Source organism: Cricetulus griseus, chromosome 4, assembly GCF_003668045.3.
Source record: "Cricetulus griseus strain 17A/GY chromosome 4, alternate assembly CriGri-PICRH-1.0, whole genome shotgun sequence".
Classification (NCBI taxonomy): Eukaryota; Metazoa; Chordata; class Mammalia; order Rodentia; family Cricetidae; genus Cricetulus; species Cricetulus griseus.
This window is the reverse complement of record NC_048597.1, coordinates 127,234,686-127,251,266: the sequence shown is the minus strand read 5'-3', so window position 1 is coordinate 127,251,266 and position 16,581 is coordinate 127,234,686. Positions and strand designations below refer to the sequence as shown.

Below are 16,581 nucleotides of genomic sequence, written 5' to 3'. Positions count from 1 at the left end.
TGGGAGTGGGGGGTGGGGAGCACAGTGCTCAGTGACAAACCCTGAGACACAGGTCCATTGTTAACAGATTGGCAAGCAAAGAACCTTCATGCCCTTCCTAAGGTGCTCTGCGCAGCAACCGGGTCAGACATCTTCGACTCTGACCTTGTGCATAGCTATAAAGTTTTAAACTTATGATCTATTGACAAAAAGCTTTTAGCCTAGTTGTTTTGAACTTGCTCTGAGATGAAAGTAAGCTAACTGTGTGTAGTTAGTCAGAGAAAAATGAACAAAGCAGGCTTTTAAGTGTCTATAGTCCTTGTTAGACAAATATATCTAGTTAGGAAGCATGTCCTAGTATATTTTCTATATATCAAAATTATATAGCTAAATGAAAAGTCATCCTCCTGACCACCCACAATAGATAGAATATTCTTACAAGACAAACACACGAGCAGTGGGAAAACATCCAAAGCTATTCTTAGGAAAGAAATTAAGTGCACATGAGAAAAATTACAGATATAGACAACCCATTTTCAGAGTCAGTGGTCCCCCTGTAAGCCTTGATAAACAAGATTTTCTCCATCAGAATCTGGTGGGTTGACACCTGAATTATCAATTGCCATATGCTGTGTATTTCCATAGCCTCAGACACTGCTAGCCAAATTTTTTCTTTAAAAGACAGTAATAAAAAGAAATAATTTATTATTATTGGTAGGGAATGGACATAAAGAAGGGTAAAGGCGGGTACTGCAGCCCACCTGTCAAGGCCAGAGAACAGCTGTGTGCTTGATTTGCATTTGGGGGATTAAACTCAAGTCTCCAGGCTTGTGTGCTTAATGCCATCTCACCAGCCCAACAGAATTATTTCTTCTAGCCACTTTTAAGACTTTGTGGGTCTGATGCTCTACTGTAGTACTCCATGTCTATGTATGAACTTCTTTACAGTCATCTTCCAGATTAACTCATCTATTAGCTCTACAGGTTGGTATCTGACTAATACTAACTTACCTACTGAAATATAATTTTGCAAATTCAATTCCCAACTTCCACATTAATAGCTATGTTACCATGGACAGATTACTTAATGACCCTATGCCTCAGTTTACTCTTGCTATGCAGATAATATTTAGTACCTTTACATCATGTGCTTAAGTACCACAGGGTAAATAAACCAGTATGCAAAAATTTGTTAGTTAACATAGATAGCACACACTGTAAGCAAACTCTTCCCTTAGCCTCATGCATTCAATCATTCAACAAACACTTGTCTATGACATGTCAGGCACTGCTACATCCTGATAACACAGCAGTGAGAAAACTGGCCAGTACCCTCTCTACTGGAGCATAAGCAATAACAAATACCAAACACCTGACTCCAGTAGAGAAAAGCAGAAAGGACACACATGGCATTAATAAATACTCTTCAAGCTTAAATGAATCAAAGTTGAGTGGAAAATATTTGAGAAGCTATTAATAGGAATTAAACTTTGATCTACATGAAAAATGGAGATATAGCTCAGTAGTAGAGTATTTGTCTCACATGTATGAGGCCATGAATTCAATCCCTAGTGCATGGAAAACATGCAAGCAAATACAAACAGGCACAACATACATGTGTGCATACACACATTCATGCACGCTGACAGTAAAATCTATGGGTTCTGACACAAACACACACACACACACACACACACACACACACACACACACACACACACACACACACACACACACACACACACACACGTGCTCTCGCGCACGCGCGCGCGCGTACGTTAAAATAAATGGGTACTGACCAAATTAAGTCAATGCTGCCCTTAGCACAAGGGAAAGTGTTACTCTATCCTCTGTGAAGAGTAAAACCCAAAATTTTGCAGAGCTAAATTAGAATCAATAGTTATTTTTTTCATAATTAAATTATAGGATGCCTAATAAGAAAAAACTGAGTGAATAATATTAAGGCATATAAGAACATTAAATTTTACACATACTCATTCTGTTTACATCTTTACAGAGCAAACATTTTTCAGACAAACTCCTAGATAAGCAAAGATTTGTAGATCACTAGTGTATTCTGGAAAGCAATTCAAAGGAAAAGCCAAGCGAACCAGGGTTAGCCTTCACTTAAACCAAAAAGGAAGAGACACTGAAAGAACTCCTGACTCTGATCTGTCTGTAATGAAAATAATACAGAGCATGAAAGCTAGAACAGAAAAGCACATACCTGCCTTCGATACTCTAGAAGGGGGTCATACAATTTCCACCCATTTTCAGGGAATACTTCTTTATACTCAAAAGCAAACAGAGGCTACAAAATAAACAAGTTAAAAAAAGACATTTAAGAAAGCAATCAATCAGAAATATGTCCTTAAAGGGTTATAATTACTTATGTTTTAATTAGCTTATCTGCAAGAGTATTTTAAATTCCTCCTTTAAAATGGTTTTAGTTTTATGACTGAAATTACTGTTTAATTTACAATACTAAGTATTTTATATATTTTAAGAAGTACAGAAAAGCTCAAAGACCCACTCATAAAATTTTCCAAATGCTAACCTATTACTTTAAAATATTTTGGCAGTTTTTGTAGGTTTAATTCTAAGTAATAAATGACATCTCCAAAAATGCACTTTCCAACAGAAATAACTGGTCCAACACAGAGCAGCAGCAGCTGAGTGGCTCTGTAATATTGTATGTTCTAATACACTAAGGGACCTTTTTATACTTTAGTGTATAAAAGCTTTTTTTTTAAATTCGACTAGAAAAGTCTGTAGTATTTAAGAAAAAAATTGCAACTGAAGTGAGAAACCCAGTATTAAGTTAATAGATTATCTGCCTTATCCATCCTGATTTTCATATGGGAATGAAGTTGGCTGACATTAGGTGAAATTCTATCATACAGATGAGGGAACCTATCACTGTCACAATACTGCTGAACTAATAACTGACCCATATTTCCAGTCTTAATGCCAGTTCCTATCCAGGAAGATTGCAAACCCTAATGAAGACTACATAAAGCTTTTAATCATGGAAACATCCTAAAGAAAAATATTATATAAGCTGATATGGTAGTTTGAAAGAAAATGGCTTCTAATGGGAGTAGCACTATTAGGAGGTGTAGCTTCATTGGAGTAGGCGTGGTCTTGTTACAGGATATGTGGAGGCCGGCTTTGAGGTCTCATATATGCTCAAGTCACACCCTGTGACACAGACCACTTCCTGTTGCCTGGTAGTCAAGATATAAGAGCACTCAGCTGCTTCTCTAGCACATTGTTTATATGCATGCTGCCTTGCTTCCTACCACAATGATAATGGACTAAATCTCTGAACTTAAGCCACCACAATGCAATGTTTTCCTTTATAAAGAGTTGCTGTGGTCAGTAGGACGGTGGTGGCGCACACCTTTACACCTTTAATTGTAGGTGGAATTTTCTACTCTACTTAATTGTAGGTGCACTTGGAAGGCACAGAGGTAGCCAGATCTCTTTGAGTTCGAGGCCAGCCTGGTCTACAAAGTGAGTGCCAGGAAAGCCGGGGCTGTTACACAGAGAAATCCTGTCTCCTCAAAAACGGGGGGGGGGGGGGAGAGCTGAGAGCTGCTGTGGTCATGGTATCTCTTCACAGGGATAGACACCAACTAAGACAGCCAAGATGAGAGACAGGCTGTAGTCCAGACCTCCTGAACCTGAGGCAGGAGTAGCCAGCCCACACAACTTCAAAAGACCCTGTCTCAAATAAAGACACATAAATAAACAAAACCACTCTGTGGTATAGCACTTCCCTAGCATGTGTGAAGCCCTGAGTTCAATCTCCAATTTTTCCCCCTCCTCCAAAGTCAACATAATTATAGAATGTCATTACTGAAATTGACTTTGGGCACAAGCTAGCCTCTGGCTAAGTGCCAAAGCAGGAACACAAAGGGGAGGATCTGGACAACCTAGTTGAGTTTGATCACACTAATAATTACATTACAGGTTAGAGAGAAACTTTACCAAGCCATTAGACACAGGAAATGCATATTTCATTAGATTCTCAAATATGGATCTTCTTGTTCGCCCCTCTGGTTTATGAGCAAATCGTAAATTCCTGATATCCTAGAAAAGATACAGTATCCAGTTAAATCACTTTGTTCCTTTTTAGTGAAGAAATGAAATTACTTGGAAATGTTGAGTAAAGGTAAAGCTCTACATATAGGATACAAAACAATTGTTCCAGGACACAAAGTAGCAATGATTCTCTGTGAGCAGAAGAAACACAAAGTACTCCACTACATGGCACAGAATCTAGACCTGTGTGTCTAGGCTTAGTAGGGCCCAAGGGGATGTAAATAACTGACGAATACACACTATCAACATTTGTCCTTTCCTAGGCAGGAGAGATGGTTCAGTAGGCAAAATGCTTGCCTCACAAGCACAAGAACCTTAGTTTAATTACCAGAACTTGAGTTTTAAAAATAAAAAACACGATCAGCTGTTACTACATTTCACTTGCATATAGAGATCATTTTCTGATTTATTACTGCTTCCAGGAGCTCACTTTGTTATGTCTCTTCTGCTAGACAGACAGGACCAAACTGCCTGAAGTTCTTCCACTTCAGGAAGTCTTAACAGCTGGCTCAGCCCAAACCAATGTGTGAATAGCAAAAAACATTTGCTTCTATGAGAATACATTTCTAGTATGCAGTCCACTGACTTGTACCAGTTTCCAAGTATAGGTTCTACTTAATAGCTTTCCAAAGTAAATACAACCACACAGTGTTGTAAAATTTACCTTGCACACGGTCTCCAGGCCATAAGAGTTTTCACCACGGCTAGATGCACCACCAATTTTTTCTACTCTACTTATCACTCCAAGAGAAGCATCTAGAACAAATGGGGGGTCCTGCAAGATGAAAAGAAAACACACAACTTCTAAAAAACTGTTAAGTGCTTTAATAACACCAACAGGACAGGACGCTGGGTTCAATCAATCTCCAACACTCATCCCCCCAAACTGGTAAAATCTTAACCAGAAATTCTTGAATCAAAAATTACCCAGAATTAATTGGGTATGGTAGGGCATACTTTTAGCCCCAGCACTTGTAGGCTGAGGCAGGCAGATCTTTGAGATCTACATACCATGTTCCAGTACAGCCATGGTTACACAGATAAGACTTTGTCTCAATAATAAAAACTAAATCAGAAGTGAGCAAACCCATCCAAACACCAAGCAAATGTACAGGCAAAAGCCAAACTCATAAGCCTCACCCGTTCCATGCTCTTGAAATATAATCTGTAGTTTGTGACAGTTAGTGTTCCTCGTACAGCACCAGTGAAGGGGCATATGTAAGTCACATCTTTGGCTGAAAAGACAAAATAGCTATTAAAAACAGCTTACACATTTTATAAGATTAATTTGACTGCTTATCTAATTGTGACAAAATAAACCACAGAATGATTTAAATAAAAAACCTTCAGCAGCCTAATCCATGCTTCCAATTTTGTCTTACACTAAGAATTGTAAAATAAACAGAAAGGCAAAGGGAGCCTCTCCAGAAATAGGAAGAGGGAGCAAAGATTGCCTGCTGTCCCTACTGAGTGAAGCAGGTCAGAGGTTGGAGTGGCAGGGAGATGATCAACATATGAACACAGAGCCAGCACTCATTTCCCAGTTTATAGGCCTCTTTCACCTGCTGTTTTGCACTATTTCTTTAAAAATAAAATGACCATAATATATACAATATCAGAAAGTATTGAGCTGACTATATGTCTGAGACATTAAAAGACTGCAGACAGAATAACATTTCTTTGAATGAATGTTTTTTCTGTATGTGTTACCAGTGTTTTACTTGCGTGTGTGTGTGTGTGTGTGTGTGTGTGTGTGTGTGTGTGTGTGTGTGTGTGTGTGAGAGAGAGAGAGAGAGAGAGAGAGAGAGAGAGAGAGCCTGATACCCAGACGGTTCTGGCAATCAAATCCCAGTCTTCTGCTAGGGCAGCAAGTGCTCCTAACCACCAAGCCATCTCTGGACCTCTTTGGAATAAGATATTTTAAAAAGAGCATAGTATACCCTGACCAAGTTTCTGACATCGAATTTTAGACATAGTCAATGCTTTATTAAATGCTAAATGATGGATCTATGTGGCTTCTGAAAGTGGAAACGGTATTTATCCCTAGTGTACGAATGGACTTCAGGGAGCACATTCCCCATGGAGGGATACTCTCTCAGCTTAGATACATGGGGGAGGCCCTAGGCCCTCCCACAAATGACTTGACAGACTTTGATGATCCCTCATGGAAGGCCTTACCCACCCTGGGGAGTGGATAGGAGATAGGATGGGGGGGGGGTTGGTGGGGAGCATGGTAAGGAGAGGGAAATGGGATTGATATGTAAAAGAAGATTATTTTAAATAAAATTTATACAAAAAAAGAATGAATGAAAGAAAGAAAGAAAGAAAGGAAGGAAGGAAGGAAGGAAGGAAGGAAGGAAAGAAGGAAGGAAGGAAAAGAAACTAAGTTGGCAGTTACTATCAGCCCATCTGAGGATAGGTCCTTGCTTTGGCATGCCTATTTTACACTATAAGTGAAGCATTTCCTTTAATGGGGGATAACTGACTGAAATATGAAAGATGGTGTTTACTTTAGCAAAGAAAATATGTTCTTCATCCTCCTAACAGTGCTCTTCAAAATCTTTGAATATTTGTTTTGTGAGCAAGAATAACAGAACAAGAGCACACAGTACAGCTTTCCTGCTCAGTCTCAGTGCACAACGCAAATGATGAGGACTGTACTGGGCAGCAGACCGTGTCTACACACAGTGCTTGTTCTGTAATGCACATGAAAGACTTCATCCAAAACTTACCCGAGTTTATCTAAGGAAGAAAATTATAAAAAAAAGGAGCAAATGACAGACTGTACTTTAATTTAAAAAAAAAAATCACATGTCCAATGTGTCTAGCTCAGCAACCCAGTATCTAAATGCAGTAATTCAAATTCCCAACAGTGAGACAGGACACACCCAACAGCTCTGGATCTAGGTTTACAGCACACAGGCTGGGAGCTACAGGAGAATGAACAACTGTGCATAGTCAGAAAGAAACAAATTTTAAAATACCATTACAGACCCATGTCTTTAATGTTTTCTCCTGGAAGCAGAGTTGGTTCCTCCATTTCTGCTAATTTGTTTGACTCCCTCAGGACCTAGATGGGGGAGTGTAAGAAAGAAACATTGTTTTAATCGAAGGCTATTTTTTTTCCATTCAAATTTCATCCAGATGATCTGCATTTATTTGAATTGCAATCTTATTATACTACTTTAAATCAAATTATATAAACTGTAGTATTGCTACATACACTATGAAGCTGCCATTTTCTACAAGTATTTCCTGAGTGCCTAAGAATTACAAAATCTTACATTCATATGAAAAATGGCGTATTTTCACAATAAATCCTAAAATATCATAAAAATAAAGTAAGCTTTTTATCCTCGCTTATTGGTGAATAGAATTTTTCCAAAAGATTGAAAAATTACTAGCAGCTAGAACTCCGCTCTCTGGCTTCTTGCTGCCTGTCAGCTCTTTCAGCTAAGGGCATGCCAATGCAGAACAGTGGCAACACCTGAATTTCCAAGGATGATGGGTGGGGCCTCACTGCTGCAGCTAATGCAGCCAACCCCCAACTGAGAATTTTGTTAATGTTTGTTTGTTTCATTTGGTTTTTTTTTTTTTTTTATGGTTTTTCGAGACAGGGTTTCTCTGTGTAGCTTTGGAGCCTATCCTGGCACTTGCTCTGGGGACCAGGCTGGCCTTGAACTCACAGAGATCTGCCTGCCTCTGCCTCCTGAATGCTGGGATTAAAGGCGTGCGCCACCAATGCCCGGCTGTTTTTTTGTTTAAATGTTTCTCCCCCCTCATATTGGGAGTAAGTCAATATTTAAATGTCCCTTCATGGGAAATGGTTTTTGTTTTTCCCTAATAAAGGGAATAACTATCAATAATCCCCTTATGGGAAAAACATTTAAAAAGCCCAACTTTTGATATAAAAACAATTGCAATCTGGGCATAAATCACTAAGCCAATGCTATTTAAATTTCCAGAGGTATTAGTAATTGACTATATTGAGGACGTTCTCTTTTCCTGATTATCTAATGAATGATTAATTTTTCATGGTAAATTAAAAAAAAAACAAAATTTACAATTTTGAACTATATTGTTGGTTATACTCTTATCTGTTTATCACTCCTGAGGATTTGGCCTGTTTCCTTAAGTTACTCTCTGGGAACCCTCCATTAAATTCTACAAAAATATACCACCTAAAACAGAATAGGTTACCAGCTATTCAGATAACGTGGCTACAACAGTGGTAGCTGATAGAAATAGTCTCTTACTGATAGTCTTATAGAAAACAGTCACTCTAAAATTTACCACACAAACACTGATTTTACTCATTTTACTCTTCCTGGCTTGTCTTGTATTCGCATATAGTGGAAAATACAAATAGCTTCAGTAATGAGGTTCTTTGCTGTTGAATGTTTATTGAGAATGTTATTTTTCATTTAAACAAACACATGAAGACAGTTTAGGGATATCTATAAAGGTTCTAAAATACTTGTCATTATTTTTTGTAAGACTCCATGAAACACAAGATTAAAGGCATTCCCCCAGTTCTAAGGGTTATCTTCACTGTCTATGTGCTGTGCTAGTGACAGTGGCTTCTTGGTATGTTGTTGGTTAGATCTGAAAGAATGCATAACATGAGCAGTTTGGAGATAGAAATAAAAAAAGAGAGACAAAAATTTTAAAAAACACTTAATGTGCTCCTTTAACTTAGTTTCCTTGCTTTAAACACTAACCAAGCCGGGCCGTGGTGGTGCAAGCCTTTAATACCAGAATTCAGGAAGCAGAGGCAGGTGGATTTGTATGAGTTCGAGACCAGCCCGGTCTACAAGAGCTAGTTCTAGGATAGGCTCCAAAGCCACAGAGAAACCCTGTCTCATAAAACAAAAACAAAAACAAAAAAGAACACTAACCAAAACAACAAAACAAAACAAAATACCCAAAACCCTGCCTAAGAGGAAAGTCAAGAATAGCTGTAGCTGTTATTAGTAAAAGGCAACACCTAAAAATTTTCTTAGACCCAAAATATTTTAGATTAGAATGAATTTTGTGTGATGATAAATTCTTAAGATTATAAAGGGTTGACAGAAGTTAACTTAGAGATGTATGTCTAGTAAAGCTGTAAAATTTGAAACTTTTAAAAGCTGCTAACTTGTTATAAACTATTAAAAGATGGTTAAGACATACAAGTTAATGGTAAACCACTTTAAATGATCACTTTTTTAAATGTGCTCAGGGCCAGGTTTATAGTTACGCTAAGTTCAAATTTAATTCATTCACAAGAACAAGCTTTAGCCTATATGTGTTTTCAAGGTTAAGCCTAACAGGTAAAAGTGGGTTTTGGTTAAAATCAGGTATATTGGTCAAATTTTTTAATTTATAGTTTTGTATAACATAAAAAATTAAAAAAATAGCAATGAAACAGGCTTGGAATGAATTTTAAAAAGAGATAAAAGTAAACTAAAATCAAATAAAGTTTAAAAATATTTCTTCTACATAATGCAATGTCCAAAAATATAATTACATGTTTCTTACATTTTCATAACGGCCAAAAGGAGTTAAATCAAAATTACGATCAATAAAAAATGGATTACTTTACAGTAGTCACCTAAAATTATTTTTGGTCCAGCTTGAGACTCTGTTATATCAAACTGTCTATAAAATGTAGTGAAAGCCAAAGCCGTCTAACAAATTCTTCCTCCATAAACTGTTATGCTTTGAGATGGTTCACAATTTTGTTTCATTTACAGTATTTTAGAAACAGGTACTTTGATGCTTACATGAAAAATTCCAATTCAGGATTTTCTATGATTATTTCTTAGGTACTTCTAAATATCCTGTTACCTAGTTTTTTAAGAAAATAATCTTGAGTTGTTTGTAAATTTTGGAGATCAGCCCCCTGTCAGATGTGGGGTTGGTGAATATCTTTTCCCATTCTGTGGGCTGCCATTTTGTCTTGTTGACTATGTCCTTTGCCTTACAGAAGCTTCTCAGTTTCAGGAGGTCCCATTTATTAATTGTCAATCTCAGTGTCTGTGCAACTTGTGTTATGTTCAGGAATTGGTCTCCTGAACCAATTCATTCAAGGGTACTTCCCACTTTTTCTTCTAAGAGGTTCAGCTTGGCTGGATTTATGTTGAGGTCTTTTATCCTTTTGCAGTTCAGTTTTGTGCATGGTGATAGATATGGATCTATCTGTAGTCTTCTATATGCCAGCATCCAGTTATGCCAGCACCATTTGTTGAAAATACTTTCTCAATTACATTGTATAATTTTAATTTCTTTGTCAAATTTCAGGTGTTCATAGGTGTGTGGGTTGATATCAGGGTTTTCAATTCTATGCCACTGGTCTACCTGTGAATACCTGATCCAGACCCCCAGAACATGGGTGTCAGTTAGGAGGCCTTGGCAATCTATGGGGCCTCTGGTAGTAGATCAGTATTTATTCCTACAAGAAAAAAAAATCGACTTTTGTGTAAAAATAATTAAGCCTTTGTACAGCTATTCAGGGTTCAGCTCATAGAAACTGTTCCTCCCTGCTGCCAGAGAGAGGCATTCTGAATTACAATCTGGAGTAAACTTCTCTTAGATCGTCCCATATAATACAGAACACCAGATAGAATATGCTTGCAGACACTGGTCTGTAGCATTGAACCTAGACTTCCCATCTTCTAGAACCATGAAAATGAATGTCTACTGTTTAAAAAGAAACTCTGGCAGGGCGTTGGTGGTGCACGCCTTTAATCCCAGCACTCAAGGGAGGCAGAGGCAGGCAAGTGGTTGAAGAAAAGCAGATGAATCCACAAATATGCTATCATTGATGTGTGGTTAATTCTGTAGAAATAAGGCAAAAATACAGGGATATTTTACAATGTACTGAGATGTGTAAGAATGATCCATCACCTGGTGCTTAGTAACTACAGAATTGGACTCAACAAGATAGAACGGTGGTGTGGAGGTTAGCTTTGGTTGTCAACTTGACTGCATCTGTAATCAACTAAAGCCCAAGCAGCTGGGCACTCCTGTGAGGGTTTTTTGTTTTGTTTTTTTGTTTTCTTTGTTTTTGGATTAGATTATTGGAAGTGGGAAGACCCACCTTATATCTGAGCCACACCACAGTGGCAGTCCACATAAAAGAACATGGAAGAAGGAAGCTTTTGTTTTTGCCTGCTTGCCCTCACTCTTGCTGGGAAGTTCATTTACTCTTGCTGAGGCTTTCTTTCACTGATGTAACATAGACTGAAGACTGGCAGCTCTCTACGAATTCTCTGGGACTCCAGTACCAGATTGGGACTGCGGAGACACTCAGTCTTGTGGAATGAACAACTATTAGGGTCTTGGCCTTTGCATCAGGAGACACCCTTCATTGGACTACTCAGATCACAGCCTGAATGACACTCCAATAAATTCTATCAGTTCTGTTTCTTCAGAGAACCCTGACTAATACAACTGGCTAAACATAACTAAACTGATTAGCCATGACATTAGCTCTGAATCTCTGGACATATTAATCTAAGATACTACATGGAAATAACAAAACATCTCAAGTATTACAAGAGATAATTTACTTAGAGCAACAGTTAACTGGCTTATGGTAAGTTCTCAATGCATGTTAGTTATTACTGCCTGGTAATATGGAAGCTATTGGGAAAAAAGTACCACAAAATAAATTAGACAAAATATTTTAAAGTACTAACTTAAGGAATGAAATGTACATTTTTTAAAATGGTAAGTAGCCAGACGTTGGCGGCGCACGCCTTTAATCCCAGCACTCGGGAGGCAGAGGCAGGTGGATCTCTGTGAGTTCGAGGCCAGCCTGGTCTCCAGAGTGAGTGCCAGGATAGACTCCAAAAAAAAAAGCTACACAGAGAAATCCTGTCTCGGAAAACCAAAAATAAATAAATAAATAAATAAAAAATAAAAAAATAAAATAAAATCGTAAGCAAGCATTCAAACTTGCTGGCCTGGTCTGGGAGAATTTATAAAGTCTGCGGTCTTTGAGAACTCTCTGCCACGACCTACTTAATTATTAAAGGTTTTGCTGACAGTGCTGGTCAGACACTGAACAGTATGGCCATCCTCAGTATGTTCACGCAGCATACATACCCTCAAATCAGGAGAAAAGTTGTCTGCCGAAGTTGAAATGGAATCTGAAGATATGGCAGAAACTGATTTCGTATGCACCGAGTTCTCTGAATGAGAAGTGGAAGCACTAGAAAATATGAAAACACAGTATGTTTTGGAAAATGGAGCTATGTTGACCAATTTTAGATGTTTGGTTTGTAACTCCAATATTTACTGCAACTTGCATTGTCAGCAAGTCCTGGGTGACCTCTTCAATGGTTTCTAAAGACAGGAAATTTTCAGACCCTGTTCTTTAATAGTTAAGTATGCTTGAATCTCAAGTCTGAATAGACTTTCCCAATATTCATGATTTGGATGAATTCCTTCCCTTTATCCATTCATCCATCCACTCAGTTACTTACTTATTCATCTAAAGAACACTCACGGAGGGGGACTGGTGAGATGGCTCAACAAGTAAAGGTGCTTGCCTCAAAGCCTGATGATATGAGCTCCCCAAAGCCTGATGATATGAGCTCCCCAAAGCCTGATGATATGAGCTCCCCAAAGCCTGATGATATGAACTCCCCAAAGCCTGATGATATGAGCTCCTCAAAGCCTGATGATATGAGTTCCTCAAAGCCTGATGATATGAGCTCCCCAAAGCCTGATGATATGAGCTCCCCAAAGCCTGATGATATGAGCTCCCCAAAGCCTGATGATATGAGCTCCCCAAAGCCTGATGATATGAGCTCCCCAAAGCCTGATGATATGAGCTCCATCCCAATTCCCCTAAGTTGTCCTTCAATATCCACACACGTCATTGCATGAGCACCCAAATAAACACATATACACCCAAAATCAATAAGTGTAAAAAGGTTTACAAGAACTTTCCAATATACAAAACCACTACACATCAGGCACAGTGACTCAAAGGTAAATTTGGCATAGTCCCCATGTGCATGTGGTTCATGAGCTTGTGACATAACCTTGCAAGTGAATAAATGGGCCATGTGGTAAACCCCCCCCCCCACACACACACCTGAAAATTCAGGGAGAACTTAGGCAACGGCACATGATGGCACATGAATCAGATCTTGTGCATGCCAGGCTGTGGTTCCACTGAGCTATATTCTAGCCCTTTCTAAAAATACTATATTTTAGGTGCAAGTTCTCAATTGCCCTTACCAGGCTGGTGGGGAACCTAGTCTTCCTGCTGCAAACTGCACCCGCCACCGACCATGGCCTAGGAACATTTGCATTTGAGCTGAGTCCTGAAAGAGTAAACTGCCAGGCCAATAAAAAAGTGCTGTAAACACTGTCTGACCATAGTACACAGAGTCATGATGTTTAACTGGCATTCCAAACCCTTTATGTTAACAAAATAATTAAAACTTAATGATTACTTTTTGTGATTTTTTTTCTTTTAGTGGCTCACTAATGGATTGGTTAATATTCTACATTAGTGAGTAAGTTTTGGACAAAATATTGCTTGATTGGGGGGTGCACATAGTTTTTACAGAAAAGTTCTGCTGCCATTGACATAAACCTCATGGTTCAGTAAACACACTAACACAGTGAATACCAATGGTTGTGTCAGGTGCTGGTTTGTGCGCATGCTGAACAGCCACAAAGCATCAATGATAATCTCCTGATAAAGGCCAGCATTCAATTCAGAGTCCGCCCAGGTTTTGAAGCTGGTTAGTGCAGTGCTATTAAAATTCTGTTCCATTAATATTCTTTTAAAAATGTATTCACATGCTGTCTGAGGAGTCTTTACTTCCTCAAAGAAGTATAGGAGAGCCTTAGAATTTCTGAGGGACCTGTACCATACAATGTATCATATAATACTATCTTACATGAATGAAACAGTAATATAAAATTTAAAAAACTAATCATTTAAAAGAAGTTACGCAATAAATTTTCATGGATAAAAAAAATGCTAAAGGTATGGCAACATGAAAACACAGAGAACATCCAAGAATCTGCATGTAGTTCAACGAGGCTGGGTGGTGCAGACAGACCCGCCTTTGCTCCTTGGGGCCTCCTAACACATTTGACTCCATACTCTCACATAGCCTGTCATGGACTGTTATGGAAGTAATCACAGTCAACAGTTACCATTCTTCTTGAATTCAACTTTTGATACTTGATCACATTACACTTTTTATTGTTTACTGATGTCAAATAATGTAACTCAGTCCCCACACATTTTAAGTCCCTCAAGGATAAAAAATGCATTCTTAATTTATTTCTAAAAAATCTAAATCATATAAAATATTAAATTAAAAATATTCAAATAAGTTAACAATGAAAAGACACTATATTAAAGCTTAAAATGCAGATTTAAAATATGTATACAGATATGTATGTTAGTATATACGTACACATGAGCATACACATACACACACACACACACACACACACACACACACACACACACACACACAAACACACACACTTACTTTTAAATTAGCTCAGGCTGAACACCCAACTTGTAATCCTCCTGCCTTCAGCCTTCCAAGTGCTGGGATTACAGGTATAAACCACCATGTACAAACATGTATTTTTTAAGGTCTCATTCTCAAATATATTAAAACCCTAACCCTTTACATAAAAAGTCTAAATTTGTTTCATTATTTTTTCTTGAAATGCTTCCTATCTTAGGACCTGTGACAATATTTATTATTTTAGCTTTAAAATAAACAAGTCCATCTTAAGCCTGTTTATTAACAATAACAAGTAGCAAATAAATGAACAAAATACAAAATCATTGCATCTAGCTTTTGATTAACACTGTTTGCCTTAGCAGTTGAAATAAAACTTAAGACCATGGTGTAATCCATGTTCATTTTCACCACTCCATGGAAGAGTTCCTTTCCTCTCCCATAGCATCCTGTGCTGGGCCTGAGAAGACAAGAGTCACTTTAGTTCCCTTGTGGCTACAAAGACCAGAAGAGACAATTCTAGTCACTGAAATCAGATTCGAAGTCTGCTAATAGCAATTGGAGACCTCTTTTTACTAAAACGGAGTATGGCATATATGCAAGACAGGCCTTATTGTCTTCCCTTTCTCTTGCAGTCATTCTGTAAACGGGGATGGGGGGGTTACAAAAAGTCCACCAGGTGGGTCTTTAGGACCTCACAAAACTGCTGGGCAGCTGCAGCCATCCCATAACCCTAGAATTCATGTCACATAGAATAAATGAACATCAATTTCCAAAAATCACTGCAATAGGATTTTCTGTTTTGTACAACTAAACAAAACTCTAATACAGCAACCCTAAATTCCATTTGGGTAAGTTTAAAATACATATAGGACTACTTCACAACCTTCTGTGAGAATAAGGATAACTTTTAAAAGCAATACAACTCCAAATTATGTTTCTACTTAGTTACATTATTTATAAAAATATTGATAGAGCAATGTGGCATCAAGGAACCAAATAACTGTTAGAAGCAAAGTGAAAAAATAAGTAAGAGAAATCAAGTTTGTAATCTCAGATTTTAAAATCTGGGTTTTCAAGCAAGAACCAGCTGGCCAGCCTTTAAGTTCTCTTTTCAGACAAGATGAAAGTGGAGGGTACAGGGTGTGGATGTGGCACAACACTCTCCCTGTGATGACATCAGAAACACACATTGGCAGGATTGCCAAAAGCTGCTGTCCACATCAAGTGCTGCTGGGGGTGAACGGGCAGGGAAGGGGGCTTCCTCAGATTGAGGTACCACAGCAAAGAAGCACAACTCTGTTTCAGGACACCCCACCCTCCTCCTTTTCCTTCTCACATATTAGTATGTGCATGCTCTGGTCACCACGGCTATTAATACAACACATCTAATTCCCACTTTTCTTCCCCTCCCATTTTCTCCATTACTCATCTTCATGTCAAGACTTGTTTTACCAATTGTTCCACAAGCCCAAACATCATGCCATCCCACACAGACTATTTCTTTAGCTCAGCCCATTTATTAACATGCTACTTTTCCTATCAGACTCAGGGAAAACCTAGACTTTTCCAAGAAGTCCCCAGGCCTTCCAGCTATACTAAACTCTCCATCTTATGTTTCCACAGTCTTTAACTTCACTTAACCACTTTCTTCATAACACTGGAGAGCCTCAGCTACATGGCCACCTCACCTGTGAATTATAAGCTGCCAGACAATAAGAACCTTGTAACTGGCAATACACTAGATCTCAGGGCATTGTACAGTCTGCTAACATCATTTATCAATCAATAACAAATTGGTCCTCAGGTTTCCTAAGCACATACTTCATTACTTCATCACTTCATCAGTCCACCCCATGTCCTTGTTCCTCTTGCTATGCTGGGCTTCTGATTCTAGTCATCTCTTAGTTATGAATGTCTGTTACCATATTACTCAGTTTCTTCCACCCACTTTCTGTCTAGGATATCCATCAATAATTCTCAACATTTATGCTGGAATCTT

The 16,581-nt window shown here is 38.3% G+C and overlaps 1 protein-coding gene across 6 annotated transcripts in view; it reads right to left on the bottom strand.

Annotated features, from left to right (window-relative positions):
- Positions 1-16,581, bottom strand: part of Mtmr2 (myotubularin related protein 2) — a 56,884-nt gene that overhangs the window by 15,406 nt on the left and 24,897 nt on the right. For 4 of the 6 annotated variants that reach the window (XM_027415133.2, XM_027415134.2, XM_027415135.2 and 1 more), the window contains 6 exons: positions 12,178-12,283; positions 7,081-7,156; positions 5,227-5,321; positions 4,751-4,861; positions 3,973-4,074; positions 2,207-2,290 (listed from right to left, as the gene is read on the bottom strand). In XM_027415133.2, coding sequence (XP_027270934.1) covers positions 2,207-2,290; positions 3,973-4,074; positions 4,751-4,861; positions 5,227-5,321; positions 7,081-7,156; positions 12,178-12,283 — 574 coding nt within the window. Of the gene's footprint in view, positions 1-2,206; positions 2,291-3,972; positions 4,075-4,750; positions 4,862-5,226; positions 5,322-7,070; positions 7,157-12,177; positions 12,284-16,581 lie in introns of all 6 variants that reach the window. The other 2 variants (XM_027415138.2, XM_027415137.2) reach the window with 2 other exon arrangements.